Raw genomic sequence first — 21,788 nt, forward strand, 5'->3', positions numbered from 1 at the left:
TGACACGGAGTCCCAGCTCCCAGCAGTAACTGGGGGCTTCCAAGCAGCTATAGGGACAAAGGCAAGGTTGGGTCAAGGCTGAATCACTGGCACAGGCTTTGCCCTTGTCAAAAGGATTGTGGTGAGGGCCTGATCTGGTGTCTGTTGAGCAGGAGCCAGGCATATCACCCTGGAGTCTGCCAAGACCCCTCTCCCAGTGCCAAGCCACTGGGGGATGAAATACCCCCAGGCTGAGACCGAGCAGCAGGTGAGGAGCAGGGTGTGCTGCAGCCCTGTCCAGGAGCTAGAGTGGGTGAGATGGGCAAGGAAAGCAGTGGCACAGCTTCTCTGGAAGGAAAGAGAGGCCAGCAAAGATGAGCATCTCCAAAACCATGCTCCAAAAACCGCCCCTGGGCTGGCACAACACCCACTCTCTGCATCCAGCTGAGGAGCCACCATGTTCCAGCAATGCATCTCTCCTGCTGCCCACCAACCTCCCCATGAGCAGGGGCTGGGGAGAGCCCCGGGTGCTGACCAAGAAAGCCCCATGGATTGCTCAGGCGATGGTGGGAATGGGGTGGCACATGTTCTGCCAGGGTTTTAAAGGTGAAGGTAGGCTCTGCAGCAGTCGGTGTGGTTTGCCTTCACCTAGGACATGGTGTCCTGGGGAGCTGCGCAACCTCAGCAGCTCTGCGCCAAGCATGTTGGGGAACAGACAGAATCAGAGAAGCAAGAAAGCTACAGGCTCGTGCACTTTCATGTGGCCTCAGGGTAGACTTTTTTTCAACCTGTCTGAGATGAGGACAGGTTCAGGCTTCAGCTCTGGGCACAGACTCGGGCTCCAGCTCTGCTTTGCATTCCCCTGTGCCAGCAGCACACCCTCCATCCACTCCTGCATACTCCCAGACCAGCGCCACAGAAACCACATGATGCTATTGACTTGCTCATGACTTCCACCAGCTCCTCAGGAGCCCCTGGCAGGGAGACAAGAGGAACGGGCCAGATGCTGAGCTAGTGTAAGGCAGGAATGAAAACCCAGCCCGCAGGATTTAAAAGCAATGAGGTTAGTCTCCCGCAGAGCCCATTTCTGCAGCCTCAAGTCCCCTCGTTCCCAGCTATAAGCTCCTCCAAAGAGGAAGCCAAGGTGCAGAGTGCTCCGGGCTGTCCTGGCTGTGGGAAGGCAGAGCTGCCCAGACTGCTGCCTGCAGGCTCGGGAACAGTTTCTGTGGACACCAGAAACAGCAGTGCTCCTGAGGGATGCGTTGCCGTAGTGCCACGGGATGAGGAGCAGAGCGCTGGTATTTATTCACCACTTTGCACGCTGCATTGCTCCTTGGGAGGAGCAAAGCAACAGCACAGAGGGGGAGATAAGGATCGCTGCTGCAGCTGGGCTCGCCCAGACCCTCCTCCACTGCTCTGGGCCTGCAGGTGCATTTGAGATCAAGCAGAGGAGAGACTCCCGACATCAGGAGCACTTCGCTTCACTGTTCTCCATGGTGGGGGCGGCTCAGCAAAGCTCTCAGACACCTTAGGCACGCTGCTCCATATGCCAATGAACCGGCCTTTGCACACCACAGGAGAGTCAGCGTGTGCTGGGCATTTGCTGGATCCACTTGACCAGACTCTGTAAATGAGATTTCATATAACTCTGCTTTCTGATTGCCTCCAGCACCTTCCAAGGACAAGCCACAGGCATCCAAAAGCCCGCATGCCTGGTGGCTATGAATGGGCTGCAAGCAGCTGGTTCCCTCAGTTGCCATGAAAAGCTGCTCATTTCCACAACAGAACCTCACGAGGCAGCACCAGATCCTCTAGATGAGACTCAGGGTGCTGTAGTGGTGAACGGGCTGTTCCCATTATGGCTACACAAGGAGCCTGCAGGCTGTCCCACAGCTGGGACAGGCCTGGGAAGTGGGGGACACACAGCCCAGCTCCCCTCACTCTGATGGCTTCTCCCAGGCTTCCCAAGCCACATCCCTGCTCTCCGTGCCAGCAGCTGCTAGAAACCCAGCAGCCCAAGCTTGTGTTCATCAGTACCAGGTGTACCTGGTGTATTGGGACTAACCCTGTCCCACTGCTCTCTGCAGGGAACAGCTGTCCTTGCAGCAACGGGGAGCGGCCAGCCAACACTGGGATGGGTCCCCATGTCCCATTGCTCCCCCAGATGGGAGCTCAGCAGGGTGCAGCATTCAGACACTGCGTGAGCAGGGTTCTCACAAGCACGGTCTGCCCATGTAAGCAGGCTGCCGGCAGAAAAGCTGGGAACTCAGTGGCCCGGGCTGGCTCCTTGAGAGCGGATGTTATTTTTAACTCCCAGCTCCTTTCTCATTTTTGCCAGGCAGCAACTGGTTCTGCAGTTTGCTGAGTGATAAAGAGCCCCTTTCCCCTCCCCCTCCACTATTCTAGGCTATTTTTAGGCTTTTTCTCAGTGGGTCTTTGCTGCAGACACTTTCAAAGGGCTGAAGCAGGTTGGCTTGCTTCGCTTGCCCAGAGGAAGCGGAGAGATGTGCAGGGCGGGAGGTGCCGGGAAGAAGGAGGGCTTCCCAAACTGGACAGGGAAAGCACATGCCTGGGTAAACACAGCTGCCCTGTGCTGCATGCAGGAGCAAGCTCATCTTCTTACATGCAGCAGTGGCATGCAAGAGTTGGCCCTGCCCCAGGGGAGCCGTGATGCCCATGTCTTCCCAGCCATACCAGTAAGAGCCTTCACCTCTCCAAAGCCCAACCAAGGGAGCTCCTCCATGTGATGCCAGCAGGGCTGGGGGTTTTGTGCTGGTCCTGATGCAGCCCAGGCTGGGGTGCAAAGGCACAGGGAGGGACATCTGCTTGAGGGTGGCTGATGGGACAGGACCCAGGGAGATGTACAGGGCTGAGGATGCCCAGAGAGGGTCAAACAGAGCTGTGGCAGTGCAGGGACTGACAGAAGGGGCCAGCGGAGCTGGTGTCAGCTGGTGTCATGTTCAGGCCTGGGATAAGGACCTGCCCCCATGGAACCCTAAGTGGGAGAGAACAGTGTAAGGGACACGGTGCCCACCAGTGCTGTGGTGTGCCATGGCTGGAGCCTCTCCACTGAGAGTACCGATGAGGGTGATGCTGCCCTGTCCCCAAAACACAGGACACGAAATGGCACATCCTGAACCCCTTGCCATGGCTGTGTGCAGGAGAAGAAAATGCTCTTGGGGCAGCAAAAAAAAAAATAGCCTGTATCTTCAGCGGGCAGCAAGAATCTGGCCTGAGGCTGGGGTCCTCTGATTGCAGCCCCCCAAAAAGGCCACTTCATCCCAGTGGGGCTGAGTAGGGACTCTCTCCTCCTGGGGCAGAAAGTAACACTGGTATCATGTGTGGCCCCCCAGCCCTTTTACCCCTGGAAAACTGCAAAACCCTGAGCTTTGCTGCAGCTCCGAGAAGCTCTGAAAGAGCCAGAACCTGCTGCAGGACAGACGCCCACATCAGCCCTCAGCCAGCTCGAACCTTCCAGACTGTTACACAGAGCTGGAGCCCTACCGCCACTGCTCAGCAAGGGCATTGCAAACCTTCCCACGTCACAAGACCCAAACAGTCCCAACCAGCTGGGTCCAGGAGCTGGTTTTTTTTCTGCTTTATCAGGATCTTGCTGAGATCGGCTATGATCTCTGTGAGTAGGTCATGTTTGTGCAGTGGTTTGTAAATGCAAATTGTTATGTAAGCGCTCAGGGTTACTCCAGACGCTTGTTTTGCCCTGCCTTCCCCTGTGCGTATGCGTATGGCGCACTGCCTGCCTGCTCGCCGGCGCTATTAGCAGGGTAAGGAGCACACACACCCCTGTGCATCCGTGGGAGCTTTGTAGTGTCCTAGCTCTTTTGTCGAGGTGCACAGCGTGTGCGTGCCTGTGCATGAGCTCCTGCAGCAGCGTCTGCATGGGGAGGCTACCCGGAGGTGTGAAGGGCTGCGCACTAGGGGTGTGCCATGGGGCTGCCAGCCACCAGCAGCAGTGTTCACCCTCTGCTTGCTCCCGGACGAGGCACTGCTCACGCTACTGCCAAGAACGCCTGCGCTTGCTCCAGTAACCCAGCTCCTGAAGGTCACCGGCTGGAGGCTGGGCTTGCATCCCAGCTGCCTGTTTTTATTATTGATTGTCCTTATCATTGCTTAAAGAGAACACCATGTCCCAAGTATCTGGGGGCAGGACGGGGCTTGCTGCCTCTTTTTGCCCAAGCTCTGTCTCTCTCCAGTGGAGAATGCGCAGGCAGCTGGTGCCCTGCCACCTGCCCTTGCCTCTGCCTGCATGCACAAGCCACAATGCCAGAAGCTAGGGCCAAGAGAAAAAAGCCTCTGCTCTGCTCCCAGCCATTCTCCACCATGAGCAAACCACACATTCCCCCTTTCTCTTGCCCTGTCTCCATCGAAAGACCATGTTCCCCGCACAGTGTCAGGGCCAGCATGTGCCCTTCACAGGGAGTGCTTCCAGCAGGACCCTCAGCGAGTGCATCCCTTACCCCGCCGCTGTCTTGGCAAGGGTCTGGCTCCTACGGTGCCCAGATCCAGCACCCACCAGCCTCAAGCCTGCAGGAACTTGGGAAGGGCTGGGAGAGCCTGATCTGCCACCAGTGTCAGAGCAGGCAGCAGTGCTGTTCTGCCGTAGCAGTGCCCAGCTGGGCTGGCACAGCCGTTACACGTGAGGCGGGGGGACAGCTGGGTGCAAAATGATATGAGCAACCCTGGGCTGTGAGCAGCTCTGCTGCTGCCAGCCCAGATACCAGAGGGATGGGCACAGGGGCACAAGGATGGCAGCAGGGGCAAGTCCAGGAGGGAGCAAAAAAGGGGAAGAAAGGGAGGAAAGAGAAGGAGAAACAGAAAGAGGAAGCGAAAGAGAAGGAGGGAATGAAAGCAATGGGAAGAGTGGATGGATGGAGGGAAGGGGGTGGGGGGTGGGGGTGGGGGGGTGGAGCAAGGAGGAAGGGAAGGAAAAAACAGGGGAAGGAGAGTCCTTCCAGAGCCCTTAACACTGGCGTTCTGTCTGCAACAGGAGACCTGTGATCCCCTATGTCTTCTCTCTCCAGGCCAGTGCCTGGTGTTGGCTCTTTTGCCCACTGATGGAGAAGGAACTCAAGCTATGCCTTTCCCAGGCATGTCCCTGCTGGAGCAATGAGGCTCTGAGGAAACCTCCAGCCCCAACCAAGCAGGTCTACAACTCCTGTGGGGCCACTGCTGCACCCCAGAAGCACTAGGTCATCCTGCAGCTTGCTGAACAGGAGTGCATCCCCACCTCACTACCTGAGAGAAAGCAGAAATGCCTCCATGGGACAGTTTCATGTATCAACAAATACCAGTCACCCACAGCGGAACCCCCTGAGCTGCATCTGCAGCAAACCAAGCGGTACCAACAAAGCCTTGCAGCAAACACTAGGGCTTCACATCAGGCTCTGAAATACTTTCCTAAGAAAATGGCCGGGATCTCTGTCACTTAGGCCACTTTAAATCAAGCTAGCTGAAGCACTGGAAAACACATTGCAACAGCATTCCAAAAGCAGCCTGGGGGACACAGGTAGGAGAGCCTCATGATGCTCCAGGGCTTGCAGCTATTGGGAGCACAAGGCACCCCAGCCAGGCTCATGTGTGTCCTCATGCTGATGGCTTTCTGCAGAATGGTGTGGGGAAGAAGGCCCTTGGAAAGGGTCACGTTGTGCCAGAGGTCAGCTGATGATGATTTGCGAACATTGCTCCAAATAACTGGACTTTGCTGCTGCCCAGGCAGCTGTGGATGCTGTGCTCGCTTATGGCAATCGGCAGGGACATGCAGCTTTCCAAATGCCCTTTACATTCCTCCTTCATCAGCACAGTTCTGGCCCCTTGGGGACACTTCATGGAAAGCCAGATATGATGTCAGGGATTGAAATGCCAGTGCCCTGCAGATGTGGGGTGCAGCACATGCCAGGCTGCAATGGGGGAGAGGAGCTGCCCAGGGACACATGTGGCACCATGCACAAGCCAGGTCTGCACTGCCTGACACGACCCTCCCCAGCACTGGACCAGCCCCAGCCCCTGGAGAAAGTTCAGCCTTCACTTACAGAGAGATTCATATGCGTCTGCTGACAGCACAGTGGGATTGCAGGGCAGATGAAGCAAGCTGCAACTGCAGGCTATTAGCTGGTCAAATTAAACTGGGCTTTAGCAAGGAGCACACACCCTTTTCATACTACAAACCTGCTGGTCTTTGAGATGTTTCCAATATACATAGCAGGGCAGAGCTGACCCAGACAGCCTGGAGAGCCCTGGAAAGGGTCACCCAGTGCCCCACAGGATGCATGTGAACAGGACCAGCATCACTGAAAGGCAAGTCCTTGGGACAGGGACCGGAGCAGGGCAGGGCTCACCCCAGCTTGGGCCATGAACTTGAAAAGGGAAAGTAGTGAATGAGTAGTTCATTACCAGGACGCAAGAGCAGCCCTGTGGCGAGATGGAGGTGGCTGGGTTGCCTTGGGGATGGTGGCACCCCAGCCCAGTCCTGTCAGGTGGTATCATGCCCCAGGTGACCCAACCACCCTTTGCCTTGACGTGTGCCTAGGACAGCCCTTGCATGGCAGGGTTTATAGGGCCAGACAGGGGCAGCAGGGACACCAGCAAGTAAGTCTTTGCCTTGCTGGGGACAGTCCCGCAGCAGGGTCAGACACGCTTGCTGGAGACAGTGGAAAATTCCTCTCACCGTGCGGGCACTCCCTGCAGCCCAAGCACATCAGCTGTGGTCTCACAGGACTTGGCATGTCCCAGAGTGTTTATCAACACCATTTCGCAAGGTCCATGGCACACAGCTTGGCACGGGCACACAAGGCACTTGGGCAACTGGCTCAGCTGAAAGCCAGCGCTCTTGGGAAACAATCCTGCAGCCTGCCCTGGGCAGTGAGTCACAGCTGGGAGTCCAGTGCAGGGCCATCGTCACCACTGGGCCTGTCTCAGTCTTGCAGACCCCTTCTCCCTGCTCCTTACAGGACTGGTCTCTTGCTAGGTGCCCATCACCCAACTACCAGCCAAAAGATTTAGAGTTTGGCACCGATCCCACCGGTTTCTTTCAGCCTCCTTGCCTGCCCATCCCTAGCTGTGGTATTAGGTTGTTAAACTCTGCACAACTGGGATGCTCCATCTCACGCAGCTCTTCCAGCACACCCTAGCATGTACACAAACACGGGATAGTGCCAGTCTCCAAGGCCCTGTTCAACTCTTGGGTCCACAGAGCAAATCCCAGTTCCAGTATCCATCCCCAAGTCACATCTGCATCCAGAGCTCCCTGTAAACCTCCAGACGCCTCTCCTTGGCTTTGGTTACACCTGGTGGGGTTGCAAATGACCTCAGTATGCGGGTCCCTCCTTGTCCAAGGTGTGGTGCTCCTTCCCCATAGAGGAAATGGCTGGGGAGTGGAGTTTCCCCACTCCCTCAGGGGTTTGGAGGTATCAGGAGGAGCAACAGCATGAATATGACACATCTGGCTGAGCACTGTGGTGCAGGCATAGACCAGGCAGCTGCATGCTGCTTGAGAGATGACACAACAAGAGATCCCATCTGTCCCCAGTTAACTTCAGATGTCCAGAACGGCACAAACAGTGCCCTCGGGCAGGGAAGGAAGCAGGCACATCCCAGATGATGCTGGCTGGACAGGACAGGGGGCATGGAGCTGCAGTCAGGCCAGCCCTGAAAACCAGGGTTAGCCCTGCCATTGCCCTGGCTAGTGCTGGAGATGGCCCACCCTACCCCATAGTGCATGTGCCTGGTCACGATCAGCAGCTGGTCACCAGGAGGGTTAAGAAGGCACAGCATCAGGAACAGTGTTCTGCTCTGCTGGAGATACCCTGGAGCCCAGGAAATTTCTTAGCTGTACCTCAAATCTCGAGATGCACCCCAAAGCCCTGCTCAAGTGAGAAAGGGGCAGTGGGTTAATGGGGTGGGTGTCAAACACCACCACACCACCCCCCCAGGGTAAAGCAGCACAGTGTGCCTCCCACCCCAGACCCTCAAAGGGGCCAGCAGCTCCCCTTAGTACCGAGGGGTTGCAGGGCAGCAGCCTATCCCAGCAGCCAAAGCCCCTCATGGGGTTGCGGGCACAGGGATCAAGGTTGGGGGTTCCTGGAGCAGGGACCTTCCCCCAACCCCCCCCGGCATCTGGGGTTTATGCCCCAGTGCAGCTGGAGCTGCAGCAAAGAGCAGCCTTCGTGCAAGCCAGCCAAGATGTTCGTCGGAGCAGAGGCATGCATAAACATTTTGTTTAATCAAGGACTCTGGGCGAACACAGTGTACTCTGGCTCTGTGCAGCAGAACAGCTGCGGCCCGGCGGGGCAGGGGCCGGGGATGCTGAACGGTGGTGGCAGAGCGACCTCCCGTGGCACCGGCCCGGCCCGGGGCGCTCAGCAGCACCGCGGAGATGGCAGCGGGCAAGGGGAGCCAGAAAGCGCTTGTCTTCCCAGACCCACAGCGGTGCGCTGGAGTGAAGCTGTCCTCCCCGCCGCCAGCGGGTCCAGCTGCATCCCAGAGGACAGTCACACCGGCAGCCGCGCCGTGCAAGGCTTGGTTTGGCCCATCCCTTCTACAGCTGTGCTGCAATGGTGGTCGAGCTGGGGGAGCTTTGGCTGCAAAACTCATGGCTGCTCTGCCTGTGGGTCTGCAGGTGGTGGCCCCAGAGCAGTGTTTTACCCAGACCTGTGCAGCACCAGATCAGCTCCTGGGGAGCATCCCTGCAAAAACAGCTCCTGCAACAGGCAGGGGGATGCCAGTCACTACCACCTTGCCCTACAGCAACAGCCTGCCCCACAACCAGACAGGCTTGCACCCATCCAGATTGTGAGGAGGAGGCACCAGCTGTGCCTGGCAGCCGAGACCCCACTGCTCTGGCCTGGTGGGTCATCACAGGGTTTTCCTGCAGCAACTACATCATCTACATGTGTCTGGGGGACTTGCCGTCACCCATCAGAGTGACAAGCTGGATAACTTGGCAGCCTGGTAGCTAGCAAGAACTTGCTGCAGGAAAAGACAAAGATTTGGAGAGCCAAGGAGGGGGTGCCTCTTTCTCAGAGCTGTTAGCAGCAGTTAAATAAACAATGCAGTAAATAAATCAAGTACCGCCTTGTCTCAGTTGTGGCTTGCGCCAGTTTTTATTTCCTGGAAGAAAAGCAGCCCAGCAGTGGCTGCCATGCCCAGCTGCTACTCAGTTCCTTCTGGGTGCAGCTCTTGACCAAGACACATATGCAGCCGCCAGCTTCTGTGGCAGCCCTTGGAGGTATATGAAGCTGAAGCCCAGCCCCTGCTTCTTCAGACAAGGTCTCAGGGGGGAAAAAAGCCACTCTTTGTATCTTTAACCAGAACTGGAAATGGTATCCCTGTGCCCACAGCTCCAGCAGCTCCAAAGCCCAGTGCCAATCAAGGCTAGGGTTCCCTCCCAGCGCTGACAGCCGCTCACCAGGGGCTGCACCATCCCCACCAGGTTCAGTGACAGCCAGGCCCTCCAAATGTGCTTCCAACATCGCCACAGAGCGCAGGGTGTTGATGGCAAAACTTTTTCCACCTCTTGGGGACTGCAGGGCAAGCATGGGCACCCACTCATACCCACACCTTTAGCAAAGGGGAACAGCTTCCCAAACAGTCTCAGGGAGCAAATGGACCGTGAGATGTCCCCAGGGGCTGCTCCATGCTCCAAATCCAGGGGGGCTTTCTCCAAACACCTCCAGCAACTCCATCCCCATGACAGGCTGCAATGCAGGTAGAGAAAACAACTTGGCTTCCCTCTGCGCTTACTCAGCTCAGTGTCAAAAGTACAAATGAAACATATTTGCTTTCAAAGCACCTGAATAAATGTAACAAAATTTCCTCCATGCTCCCCCGAGAGTTGCCTCTTTCCTCTGTCCCGTCTCCTGCCCTCACTGCTGGCCCTGGCCCAGGGGAGCTCCAGGCAACATTTCTGCCTGCAGGGCTTCTGAAACAGGCTCTTGGAGTTGTTTTCCTCAAACGTGGCCCCAGCTCCAGGACAGATATTTCACTGCTCTGAAGGTGCATGGTGTGCCTGTCCTGCATCTCAGGAGGGCGTTACAAATCCAACCTGGAAAGCAGGAAGAGTCTCCTGGCCCCATCCCAACCCTCGCCTGCTCCCTCAGGAGACTCCTTCCCCACCCTGGGCACAGTAAGGTCTCGCTCCCGGGCAGCAGGGCTCTGAGATTCCCAAAAGGAGCAGTGTGTCTTCATCCCCTTCCCAAGGCAAGTCAGGGTCATTTGAAGAAAGCAGGTGCTCCCATCACACGGAGCAACAAATGCCTCATGTGTGCCTGCCAGGGTCTGCCACTTCACTTCAGACATTGTTTTGCAAGAAGGAAAATCCAACGGCTTCCCTGGAGCCCTCTCCCCCACCCTATGCAGCCCTGGACATCCCAGCTAGGGGAAGATGTACAGCCTCAGAGGGAGCAGCTTGACAGATCCTGCTTTCACTGGAGGCTGCAGAAACTGGTGAAGTGCCCCAGGGGCCTCCGAGTGCCCCTCTGTGCATTCAAGAAGCCTCCGAGGGCTGTTCTGTGCATGCAAGGTGCCCCAAGTGCCCCTCTGTGCATCCAAGGAGCCTCCGAGGGCTGTTCTGTGCATGCAAGGTGCCCCAAGTGCCCCTCTGTGCATCCAAGGAGCCTCCGAGGGCCATTCTGTGCAGCCCAGGGGCCTCTGAGCACCTTTCTGTGTGCACCTAGGACCTGCAGCTGCCTTCTTGTGCAATGCTAGGGCCTGTGACTGCTGCTGGAGAGCAAGGCAAGGCAGCATCAGAGACCATTCTTTCCGCACCCTGGGTGTCACAACACGGGTGCTCAACAGCCACATCACATCAGCCGGGCTCCTGGAAAAGCTGGCAAGACGACAGCTGATTGAGACGCAGAGCACAGCATCCCTCAGTGGTGGATCTGGTTAAGAGCAGGCTCGCAGGAACCATATTTGAACTTTCTTCTGGGATTATCTGGGAATTAAGCATCTGAGTTGCTGGGTTTAAATTTGAACCTTTAAATGTCCCTTCCTTCTTCCCCCACCCCAGCACTGCCCTACACAGAACACAGTTACCTTTTGAAGCTTTATTTTAAGGATAAGTTTTAAATTACTCGTTTTGTAAAGGAAAGAATTGTGCTGTCAGGCACCTTTTTGTCTTTTAATTTCCCAAAAGGTATTTTTTTCTGAGGAAAAGATCCAAAACAGCTTTGGTGAGCTCAGTGAAGGCAGCCAGAACACGGTATTGTTGATCGGCATATGCCTCTTTGCTTCCCACTAGCTTTGAGCCGCCGAGCCCATTTCATGGTTTCCTGGCCAATTAGTGGTTATGGTTACAACATGCATACATACAGCGAGCAGAACTGCTCCAACTTCCCGTACGTTCTTGCTAATCTCTTGTGATTTTTTTAAGCCTTTGGTAATAATGAAACGACTGGGGATAATGACACAAATAAACTCCAGGAGCGCAAGACCCTGAATCATGTTTTCCTTCTTACCAGCTGGTGTACCTTAGGATAAAGCAGTGGGACAGATTTGGACGTGTGAGCTTCGTTGTGTATTTCCAATGTCCTTGCTCTTGGCTGCTTGCTTTTTAATCAGATTTGAATTAACCGGCTTCTTAGTGTGCGTATGGGGTGGTGTTTTCTTGTTTGGTTGGTTCTGGTAATTGAAAAGCAGTCTTAATCATTTTGACCTCAGGCTTCCAGATCTCGGTGATTTATTTCTAGAGCACCTTCTATTCCATTTTTTCCATTTTTCATGGAAAGAAAGCTCCACTGGGCTACCATAAACTATGGTAACTGTTCTTTTGGCTCGACTCCCAGAAAGCTCACCAGCTTGACCTAATGAGAAACAGCACGATCTGCTATCTGGGGCAGTGCTGGTATACAGTGTGATTAGCAGGGATTCGAGGAGGTCATGCCAAGTATGTGGCAGCTGATCTGGTATGAATTTCAAAGCTCTGTTCTTGAAAGTTGAAAGACAAAGATTAAGGGAGATACTTTCCACAGAAAACAAGACACCAGAACTGGGCTGCTTCAGGAAGATCTCTGCTAAAGCTCCTGAGCAGCAAAGGAAGCAGACACGCAGGACCGAAGTGATTTTGCTTGTACCCCTCTCTGCCAACGTTTTGGCAGGGCTTGAGGGAGAAAAAATGGCAAACTCACCAAGAGACTGAGGAAAAAATGACAAAAGCAGTGCTGCAATTACATTTAGGAGGAACATTCTCTCCCTGGCTCCTTTCAGAGGACACATTTTACCATTCTAGCTCTGGAAGAAACCAGTGGGACAGCTGACCTACCCAGGACGAGTGTCCTTGGAGGAAGCCTGGTCATTCCTAGTTCCAGATCTCGGAAACTGAAGATGCAGCTGCTGATGCTGCCAGAAGATTTCACAAGCCAGGTTTTAACAAGTCCCGACTTACAGCTTCTCCTAAGGAGGTGACTTTAGGATTCTGTTAAGCCACGATTGCACAGGGATGCAGGTGTGAGGAAAGGTTAGGGCACAGGCACAAACCTTTCCAACCTGTACCTGTTGTAATCTGAGGGTGTGCAAGTGCATAGATATCGTGGGGCAAAAGGCAAAGGCTACATCAGGATCCTGATAAGGCCACAGGTGTTCCAGCAATGTCAGGGAAATGGAAAAAGCAGCTTTTAACCCACCTTTGCGCTGTCAGCCACACACAGCCTTCCTGAGGAAGCAACGAGCGCAGTGCTGCACGTAACCTGTCCCCAGGTTGACTGGTGTGCATGGCCAGGGCAGACCTGCCAAGGAAAAGGGTGATTAAAATCAGCGGGGGACAAAAGTTTCCCTTGTCCTTATGGGATTACAGGACTCCCCCAGCTTGTACAGCTGCAGGTGCCTTCCTGAGCCCCTCAGAGCTATCTGGGACTGGACCCACCAGCGGATGGAGCAGCTTTCTGTGCTTTCCTAGGGCAAAGGAAATGAATGCCAAGCAGGGAAAGCAGCTTTCCCTTTCCTTCTCTCCTCCATTTGCATTAGACTGGGGGGGGGGGGGGGGGGCGGGGGTTGAGTCTTTTTGATGAGTTTGTAAAAAACAGAGCTATTATCACGATGACTTTCCTTTTGTGTTCAGCTTTGTTTTTTATGGGACAGAGGTCAGCCCGATATCCTCCTAGGGTGTGTGTGCCACAGATCATTTTTATAAAGACTAACTTGTTGACTTCGCAGTCTTATATAAAAGATTTTCACAAACAACGTCTCCCGTTATCTCCCTTGCTTTTCACTGATAATCTAATTGCCAACTATGTGGAAGGAAAGAGAGATAAGGCTAGCTCAGATGCTGCTAAATACTTGCTTTAAAACACATGATTTTTCTTCCCCGGTGTTACCGATTCTTGTAAATTTTGTCTTGAGGGTTGTCCAGTGCTCTCCCAGGTCCTGTGACCAAGCGACTGACAAAACTCGGTGCTTGTTTGAAAATAAGCATGGTAATGGCTGTCTTCTTTAAGGGGAAAAGCTTGAGAACGAAGCTCGGTGTTTAAAATGCAGAGGAAGAACGTAATCGGATGGCACCTCGCAAGCTGGGCAGCCTCCAGGCCTCGCAGGCTGGCAGAGGGGCGCGCCTGGGGCCGCCCCTGGGGCCAGGCTCCGGGCGCCCCCCAGGCCCTGCCGCGCCTCGCCCACGGCAGCGCGGCGGCGGCCTCCCCGCGGCGGCGGATGGCGCGGCCCCGCCTCACCGGGCTGCCGCGCCCCCCGGCCGCTGTGCGTGCCCCGCGCCCGCCGCCCGCCGCCCCCGAGCGGGGAGAGGCGAGTCCCCGCTGGCCGCGCCAGCCCGGCGGGACGGCCTGCGGCGGGCGGAGTCGGAGTCGGCGCCGCTCCCGCACGGCGCAGCCGCACGGCCCGGCGGCGGGGCCCGTTGCCGCGGCAACGCGGGCGGCGCCGGCGTCACTTCCGCCGCGGCGGCGCTGGGGCGGCCATGGCGCTGTCGCGCGCGGAGCGGTGCCTGGCGCTGCTGCTGCGGCTGCTCTCGCGCGCCTGCCTGGCGCTGCTGGGGCTCGTGGCGGCCGCGCCCCCGCGCGCCGTCCCGCCGCCCCGCCGCCCGCTCCTGTTGCTGCCGGCCCGGCAGCTGGCGGCGCGGCTCCGCGCCCGGCAGGTGCGAGCGGCACCGGGAAGCGGCACCGGGAAGCGGCGGGGGGTGCCGGGGCCGCCCCGCGCGCCCCCCACCCCCGACCCTCCGGAGCGCGCACCTCACCGCGGTCCCCGCTCTGCCTGCCGTTGTAGGTGACATGCGTCGAGGTGGTTGAGGCGTACGTGGAGAGGATCAGGGAGGTCAATCCCCTCATCAACGCCGTCGTTAAGGACAGGTGAGGCGGGGAGGCGCAGGGACGGTCGCTCGCCACCGCTGCCCCTCCCCGGGCCCCGCTGCCCGCCCCGGGCCGGGCTGCTGCGGGCCCGGTGCAGCCCGGGCGCGCCCCACGGCGCGGCTGGCCGCGCTTTGCCCGGGCGCAGAAGCAAAGACCTGGGGCCGTTGCAAAGGCGCCGGTCTGTGCTAAAGCCCGGGGACTCTGACCTTCACGTTACCTGCTCCGGTGCACGTAGCATCTGCCCGCCCTGCGGAGCCGGCTGCCCGCTGCCAGTCCCGCCGGGCTGCAGAGAAGCGCCAGAGCCCCCCCCCGCTGCTCCCTTGCAGGTTTGAGGAGGCGCTGCAGGAGGCGCGGCAGGTGGACAAGCTGCTCTCGGAGCGCCCCGGCGACGACTACCTGGAGGAGAAGTTCCCCTTCCTAGGGGTTCCCATCACCGTCAAGGAGGCCTTTTCTCTGCACGGTGGGTTTGCCCTCGCTTCTCTCCAGCTGCACAGGTCGTGACTTGCTGCCTCTTGGCCGCATGCTCCCAGGGAGGTGGGTGGCTGTGGCGGGGCGCTTAGGGGGAAGCAGCTTCCCTTTCCATGGCCTGCACCCCGTCCTGCCTGGGCTCCTGTGTCCGTGTTCTCCTTAAGCACCCAAATGCTGCAGGGGCTGCACCGCTGCAGAGGAGCAGCCCTTGTTGCGGACCTGCTTATTGCAGCCTGCTTCCTCCACGGTCATCTCGGGGGAGCTGGCCCTGACACTTGCTTCCATCTTTTGATCCTGGCACCACAGGGATGCCCAACACATCTGGCTTGGTCAGCCGCCGCAATGTGATTGCCACCTCGGATGCCATGGTGGTGTCCCGGCTGAAGCAGGCTGGTGCCATCCCGCTGGGCGTAACCAACTGCAGCGAGCTGTGCATGTGGTACGAGTCCAGCAACAGGGTCTATGGCCGGACCAACAACCCCTATGACCTGCAGAGGATCGTGGGTGGCAGCTCAGGTGAGCTCCAGCACCTCAGCATAGTCCTGCACAAGCAGCAGGTTAAAATGCAGCAAGGAAGGAGAACCCGCAGGTCATCTGCATGCTGCTTTAACTTGTTGGTGGGCTCTCGGAGAGCCAGCAGGCCTCTTTCCTGGGCAGTGCAGTAGGCCATTTGAAGGCCCGATGACTTCGCACCTCCTGGATGTTATACCCAGCATCGCTTCAGCTCGCTCTGTTTTATTCTACATGCAAACAGCAGTGCTGGTGTGGCACTTCAGCAGGAAAATCCCTTTGCCCCACATTCCCCAGCTGTCCCCCAGATGCTGCTAAAGCCAAGGCAGCTCCCACCCCATCTGCATGCAAAGTGAAGTGGCCGCTGTGGGATGCTCTGCTTTGCTGGATGATTTGCACTAGGAGCCTGTGGGATTTTTGCTGTATTTTCTCCCATGCAGGTGGGGAGGGCGGTGTCCTGGCAGCTGCATGCTCAGTCATAGGTGTGGGCTCTGACATCGGTGGCAGCATCCGGATGCCTGCTTTCTTCAACGGAGTCTTCGGCCATAAACCCACAACAGGTAAAGCAGGTGTGGGGATCTCCTCTCCTCCTCAGCAGAAATGTCGGGAGGTGGGGAGGTGGGGTGTGGAAGGAACCTGTTCGGGGCACTCCTGTGTTCCCCTCTAGTGGGATTGCTGCAAGGGCACAGGCAACTACTTGCACGGGACAAGCCCACTGCCTGAGCACAGCCTGGCTTTGGCAGTGGGAAGCCATTTGGTGGCAGAAGGCCAAGAACATGGGAGGTGTTTTACCCCTGGTATTGCATCCTCAGCGTGGGATGTTTTCCCAAGGTCAGGATCTGCTGCTGGGGTGTTTCCCTGGCAGTTGGTGTCCTGGCTGGGTGCTTTATCTCCTTTCCTCACCCTACGCACCTTACCGTCAGCTCGCAAGCACTGCTGATGCATGTGATCCCTGGGCGACGGCTTCCCTCTGCACCTGGAGGCCACCCTCCTGCACAGCTTGCCCCAGCTGGAGGATGCTCCTGAGTGCTTGCAGATGCTCACGGGGCTGTACCCAATGTCTCCCTCTGTGCTTGCAGGCGTCGTGCCCAATGATGGTCAGTTCCCAAACGCTCAAGGGGTGCGGACCAGCTTCCTGTGCACGGGGCCCATGTGCCGCTATGCGGAGGACCTGGAGCCTATGCTGAGGGTCATGGCTGGTCCTGGAGTCAACAAGTAAGTTGTTCCCACTGCTTTGAGCCTCTGAGTTCGCCTCAGGTACTTTCTGGTCAGCACAGCACATTGGTCCCTATTTAGCATACAAGACAGGTCTGCACCACCCAGGTTGCTTGTTCCTCCAGCCCTGGCTTCAGCAGGACCCTTGCAGCCAGGGCTGTCCTTCCCACCACCCATGTGCTCTGGGGAACAGGCAGCCATGGTCAGCCGGGTCCTCCTCGGAGGAAGACTTCTTTTGCGAGCTGCTCCAGCCAGTGCCATCAGCAAGGTCCTTCCCTCCTGGGGCTGGCTTTTTTTTTTGAGTTTCACGTGTACTTTTTCTTGTTGCCAAATAATTACTTTTACACCCCACACCATGGCCCCATTTGATCTCTTCATAGGTTCTGTGCAACCAAGCGGCCCTTTATGCACAGGTACCAGTAAGGAGCAGAGTGGAGATGGGGCAGACTGGGCAGGTCCTGCTTCTTGCTGCAGCCTGCACACAGTTTCTTTCTCCGTTACTGCTTTTGTTTCTCCACAGCTCTTGTGGTGCAATCCCAACCTCAGTCGTGGCCGCAATCTAATTACAAGGTCCATCCTGAGAGATGAGGATTGTCTAACCGCAACAGATGTGTGGAAGTAGCTGGGACTGATGGGGTGGGCAAGCAGCTGGGTGGGTTGTGGGCAGCAGGCATCTGGGACTCTCCTTCCCCCCCGATGAGTAGTGCAGGGTGTCCTGAGGACCGATCAGGTCTCCTGAGGGCGTGTTAACAAAGCATGTGAGCAGTTCTGGCAGCCAGGGGAGGAGCAAGGACAGATTGGTGACCAAAGTGCTGTTCCTTTCCCAGGCTGAAGCTGGATGAAGAGGTATCACTAGAAAAAATAAAATTTCACTGCATGGATCATGATGGTGGGTCCATTTTTGTGTCACCTGTGGACAAGGAGATTTTGCAGGCCCAAAAGAAGGTAAGAACGAATGAAGGCTGGCCCTCACTGGGGTAAGCCTGGAGATAAAACCTGGGGAGACCAGTCCCTGGGGGCAAGGTGAGCTGCTCTGTGCATGGTTCCTGCAGGGGCTGACGGGATGGAGGGCTGCAGGTTACACTGCTGTGGAGGCAGCCTTGAGTCCTGGTTATATGCTTCCAGTGGAAAAAAGGTGGAAAGAACTCTTTCTTCTTCTGTGTTAAAGAAGAAACAAGGGGGAAGTCTTGTGAGCAGTGGCAGATGCCAACAACACCTATGTTAGAGTGCACTGGGGTGTGCAAAGCTTTTGGTCCAATTTCCATTGTGATAGCCGTGTTTTGCTTTCTTAACATCTCTTGCCCATTTTATGGAGACCTTCAGGGGGCACATCACACGGCAAAGGGACAGGTGTGTGTTCACAATCTTCCTAGGGTTGCTGCCTGGCATTTAGTCATGCAAAGGACTGTTTTTTGGTTTTCATTTAAACCTTCTCTGATGCTCTCGGTGCTCTTCTGGAGCATCACTGGAGGTGGCATGGAGGGCTGTTCAGGGAGCTCCAAGGTTGTTATCGGATGGAGGAGGTGTCGCTGCTCAGGGCAGAGGGGAGCAGGCAGGAGCTGCAGGATCCCCTGCTTGGCAGTCAAAAGAAGCTGCTCCTGGGCTCTCTTCTGTCCCTAGTTTCCATGGACTGACTGCAGCACATCATGTCCTTGTGGAAGCAAACCCTTCCCACTCTTCCCCTTAGGTGGTGGAGCACCTTGAAAGTGAGCTGGGCGTCGAAGTTCAGCGCGTGGTGATCCATAAGATGAAGTATTCTTTCCAGATCTGGTCAGCCATGATGTCATCCAAGGACAGTGATGGGCAGGTATGTCAGACCAAGCTAGCAAAGGCACAAATTTGGCATCAGCAGAGGAGAATCAGCTGTTTGGAGCCAGCCATGGAGAGCTGTAGGCTTCTTAGACCTGCCCAGGGGATTTCTCTGCTCCATTTGTCCCTCCAGTCCTCCTTTCATCTCTTTCCAAAGCTACACAGTCCCTTCTCCCTTGCTTTCCCATGAGGTGATGATGTGGCTCCCAGCAGAGGAGCAACATGGTATAGGGAAGGAGAGGCCACTTTAGCCCGTTGACCTTTTCTGTGCAATTTCATGAGTGAACCAAGCAGGCAGCGTCCTGCCTCACTCTGACCTCTGTGCTGCTGTAGGTTGGGATTAATGCCTGTTAGGGTGGCAGGACTGAGGCGGTGGATTAGCAGCTTTTCAGCAGCAGGCCTGCATGTGTGATTTTTTTATTATTTTTTTTTTCTTTCCTTGAGTTGTAGCCATTACACCATGCTCTGTGCATGCATGGAAGTATTTTGTAGCAAAAATAAACTCTCAGGAGTGTTATGCCTTGTGCATTCCTGCCACACAGGCATCAGTGAAAGGGAAACCAACCCCACCTTGCTAAAGAGGCCCCTTCTGCCTCCTTTTTCCTGATCCCGCACCATATAACAGCAATAAATGCCCCCAGGAGACATTACCTAGAGCATCATCCCTTGCATCTTGTCAGAGGAAAGGGACTTAAAGGTCCTGCTTTGTGGGGCTCTCCCTCTGCAGAGTGAGGTCCCCTTCTTGCTGTCTCTGGCAGGGAGAAATGCTCCCGCTGCCGCTCTGGTTTAGCGCTAGAGCTGCGTAACACTCGTGATGGGCATCACTTGTCTGAAAATGGGAACAGCTTGTGTCAGGATAATTGGACAGCTGGATATTTCTCTGTCTTTTATCAGCCTGTTCTTTCCCATGGTGCGCTAGCTGGTGGTGCTGATGGAGGAAGCGTGTGTGTGTGTTACAGGAGGCACAGCTATTCACGGACCTGCTGGGAGATCACGGCAAGCCAGTGTGGCCGCTGTGGGAACTGATGAAGTGGCTTGTGGGGATGTCCTCCCACACTCTGCCAGCTATCGGTAAGGCTGGGAGGAGCCCCAGGGCGTGCGAGTTGTTAGATGAAAATGATTTCCTTCCAGTGCCTCGCAAAGGGACTCCGTGGTTTGCGCTGAGCAGCTTCAGACTGTTTGTTTGGTTTTTTTTGTAGTGACGGTTGGTGTCACTACACCAGCCTGGTGTAGTGGTGTAGCTGGGGAGACACTGCCTGCAGAGCCATGCCACGTGCAGGGGGCAATTTGCTGTGGGAGCCGGTGTGCCAGCAGGGAGGGGGACTTGGGAGGCCCCACGTGGAGCTGGGGGATGCTGCGTGTGGCTGTGCAATGCGCTTTCTAGCTGCTTAACCCAGGTCCTCTCACTCTCTATTCCTCTTCATGCCCTTACCCCGCAGCCTTGGGGCTGACAGAGAAGGTGATGAAACTCAACCCTGGTGGGAATGCCAAGCTGGTGAGCATGGGGAAGAGCCTGCAGGAAGAGATGGAGGCTCTGTTGGGGCCGGACGGGGTGCTTCTTTACCCCTCCCACCCCACCGTAGCTCCTAGGCACCACTCCCCCATATGCATGCCCTTCAACTTCGCCTACACAGGTGAGCAGCTCTGAATCCTCCACTGGGGTGCAGGCAGGGGATGCAGGCATGCCCACACCCGCTGCAGCAGTGCAGGCTGGGAGCCAGAGTGTTTTGCCCACGGTATTTCCATCACTGACAGTGGGCTTTGGAGTGCAGAGGGGTGTCTGGCTGCTTCAGAACATGAGGCGAGGATTATGGCCCTGCTTTAAAACTGTCCACGGTGGGGCAGGTCTGATTGAGATGTCTGATCTTGGGGAGGGGGGCTGTTCTGCCCCACCTCAGAAGAACGCGTTCACACTGTTACAGCTGGTGCTGTGGTTTAGCAGGCACCCAAGAGCTCCTGCGTGCTCCTTGATGCCAGCACTGTGTTGCAATACTGTCTGGCTTCGGAGTAGTGGAGGGATGGTGTCTGGGGCAGGAATGTCCCAAAGCAGATCCTGGCATGCCACAGCAGGCGCCACATGCATGTGTCATCACTCGTGGGTGCAGTTTGCACGTGTGATGTAAGCGCTGAGAATCTCTGGACAGTGATGTGCCCTTGTTGTCATGTCTCTGCGCTCCTTGCCACAGCTGTGCCACGCCATCGAGGACCAGCTTCCAGGAGCCTGGTGCCGTGCCTGGCAGCAGCTGCCTACCCGGTTGCTGTGTTTGTCTGATGCAGCCTTCTCTCTTCCAGCCATCTTCAACGTCCTGGGCTTGCCGGTGACACAGTGCCCGCTGGGCCTGAGCAGTGAGGGCCTGCCACTGGGCATCCAGCTAGTAGCAGCTTCCTACAATGACCACCTAACTCTGGCAGTAGCCCGGTATCTGGAGAAGGCCTTCGGAGGATGGGTTTTACCTGGGAAAGTTTAGCCTGGGCCCCTTGCACTGCAGGGAGGCAGGGACGGAGATGGTGGTGCCCAGCGAGGCAGTGGCAGTCCTGTCATGGCACTACCCACTCCCTCCGCACCCCACTTTGCACCCTCCTGCGAGCAGCCAGCAGTGCCTCTGGCCCCTGGGGAAGCTGGGCTGTTCCTGCTGGAGTCATCTCCTCCCTGCAGCACCCTCTGCCAGGAGAGGCACCTGCCCATCCCGTGGCCCTGCGAGACCCCAGTGCCGCAGGCTGACAGCGTGCTGCCTGCGTCCTGCCTGCAATGGGCACCTGTGATCTTCCCCTGGGTGTGGAGATGGCAGTCTCTAGCGCTTGCTGCTTTGAAGATGCTGAGTGAAGGCTGGGGAAAGAAGGTGCCAGACTGCTGGGTGACAACCACATAGCACTGCCCCTGGGGTCTGGGGACCCTGGGTGCCCTCTCCTTGGCCTTGCCCTGCACACAGGCTTGCTGGCCCTTGCAGCCTCCCCGAGCTGCCCCAGGGTTTCCCCCACTAACTCTAAAGGAGAGGGCACTGGAGGCAGCTATGCCAGCGTGACCAGCAATGCCTTGTAGGGTGGATGGTTCTGGGCTCTGCCCGGTGCACAGCTGGCAGGCAAGGGAGAAAGGGGCTTTTGCTCTTGTGCAGCTTTAACAGCACTGGAAGAGCTCTTAAATGCTCCTCTCTATGTTGAGATGGCTAAAGCATCTCCTGCCTGTGTCTTTCCTTTCTGTCCCAGGCGATCACCCAGCCTGACTGGTGTCCCCTGCCCTCTCAAGCTGCCCGGCCCCTCTGCCCCCAGAGTGGGTGCAGGCAGAGGCTCGGGCGGCTGGCTGTTCCCAGGGCGGGCAGCAAGCACAGGATGTTCTCAGCATGGGTGGTATTAAAGAGTCTGTCCAGTTTGCTGCTGGCTGCGTCGTTGTTCCCGATGGCTGTTGCTCCGCAGGCTGCAGGGCTGCAGTCCCCCAGGTGCTGGCCCCATTCCCACCCGCACCGTGGGATGTGCCAAGGCTGCCAAGTGCTGCTGGCTGTGGGTGCAGTG

The 21,788-nt window shown here is 56.7% G+C and overlaps 1 protein-coding gene and 1 long non-coding RNA gene across 2 annotated transcripts; one reads left to right on the plus strand and one right to left on the minus strand.

Moving 5' to 3' along the window:
• Positions 1-1,865: 1,865 nt before the first annotated feature.
• Positions 1,866-13,766, minus strand: LOC308053845. The gene is made up of 3 exons (XR_013923825.1): positions 13,648-13,766; positions 9,785-13,590; positions 1,866-9,689 (listed from the first exon to the last, which is right to left on the minus strand). It is a non-coding gene; the product is annotated as an uncharacterized lncRNA (long non-coding RNA).
• Positions 13,767-13,807: 41 nt separating this feature from the next.
• Positions 13,808-21,656, plus strand: FAAH2 (fatty acid amide hydrolase 2). The gene is made up of 11 exons (XM_080365602.1): positions 13,808-14,068; positions 14,197-14,279; positions 14,606-14,739; positions 15,054-15,263; positions 15,698-15,817; positions 16,337-16,472; positions 17,300-17,417; positions 18,160-18,279; positions 19,241-19,352; positions 19,721-19,915; positions 20,574-21,656. The coding sequence occupies exons 1-11, from the start codon at positions 13,892-13,894 to the stop codon at positions 20,747-20,749; spliced, it is 1,581 nt and encodes a 526-aa protein (XP_080221728.1). The 5' UTR covers positions 13,808-13,891; the 3' UTR covers positions 20,750-21,656.
• Positions 21,657-21,788: the final 132 nt, after the last annotated feature.

Source organism: Falco punctatus (genome assembly GCF_963210335.1).
Source record: "Falco punctatus genome assembly, chromosome: 15".
Taxonomy (NCBI): domain Eukaryota; kingdom Metazoa; phylum Chordata; class Aves; order Falconiformes; family Falconidae; genus Falco; species Falco punctatus.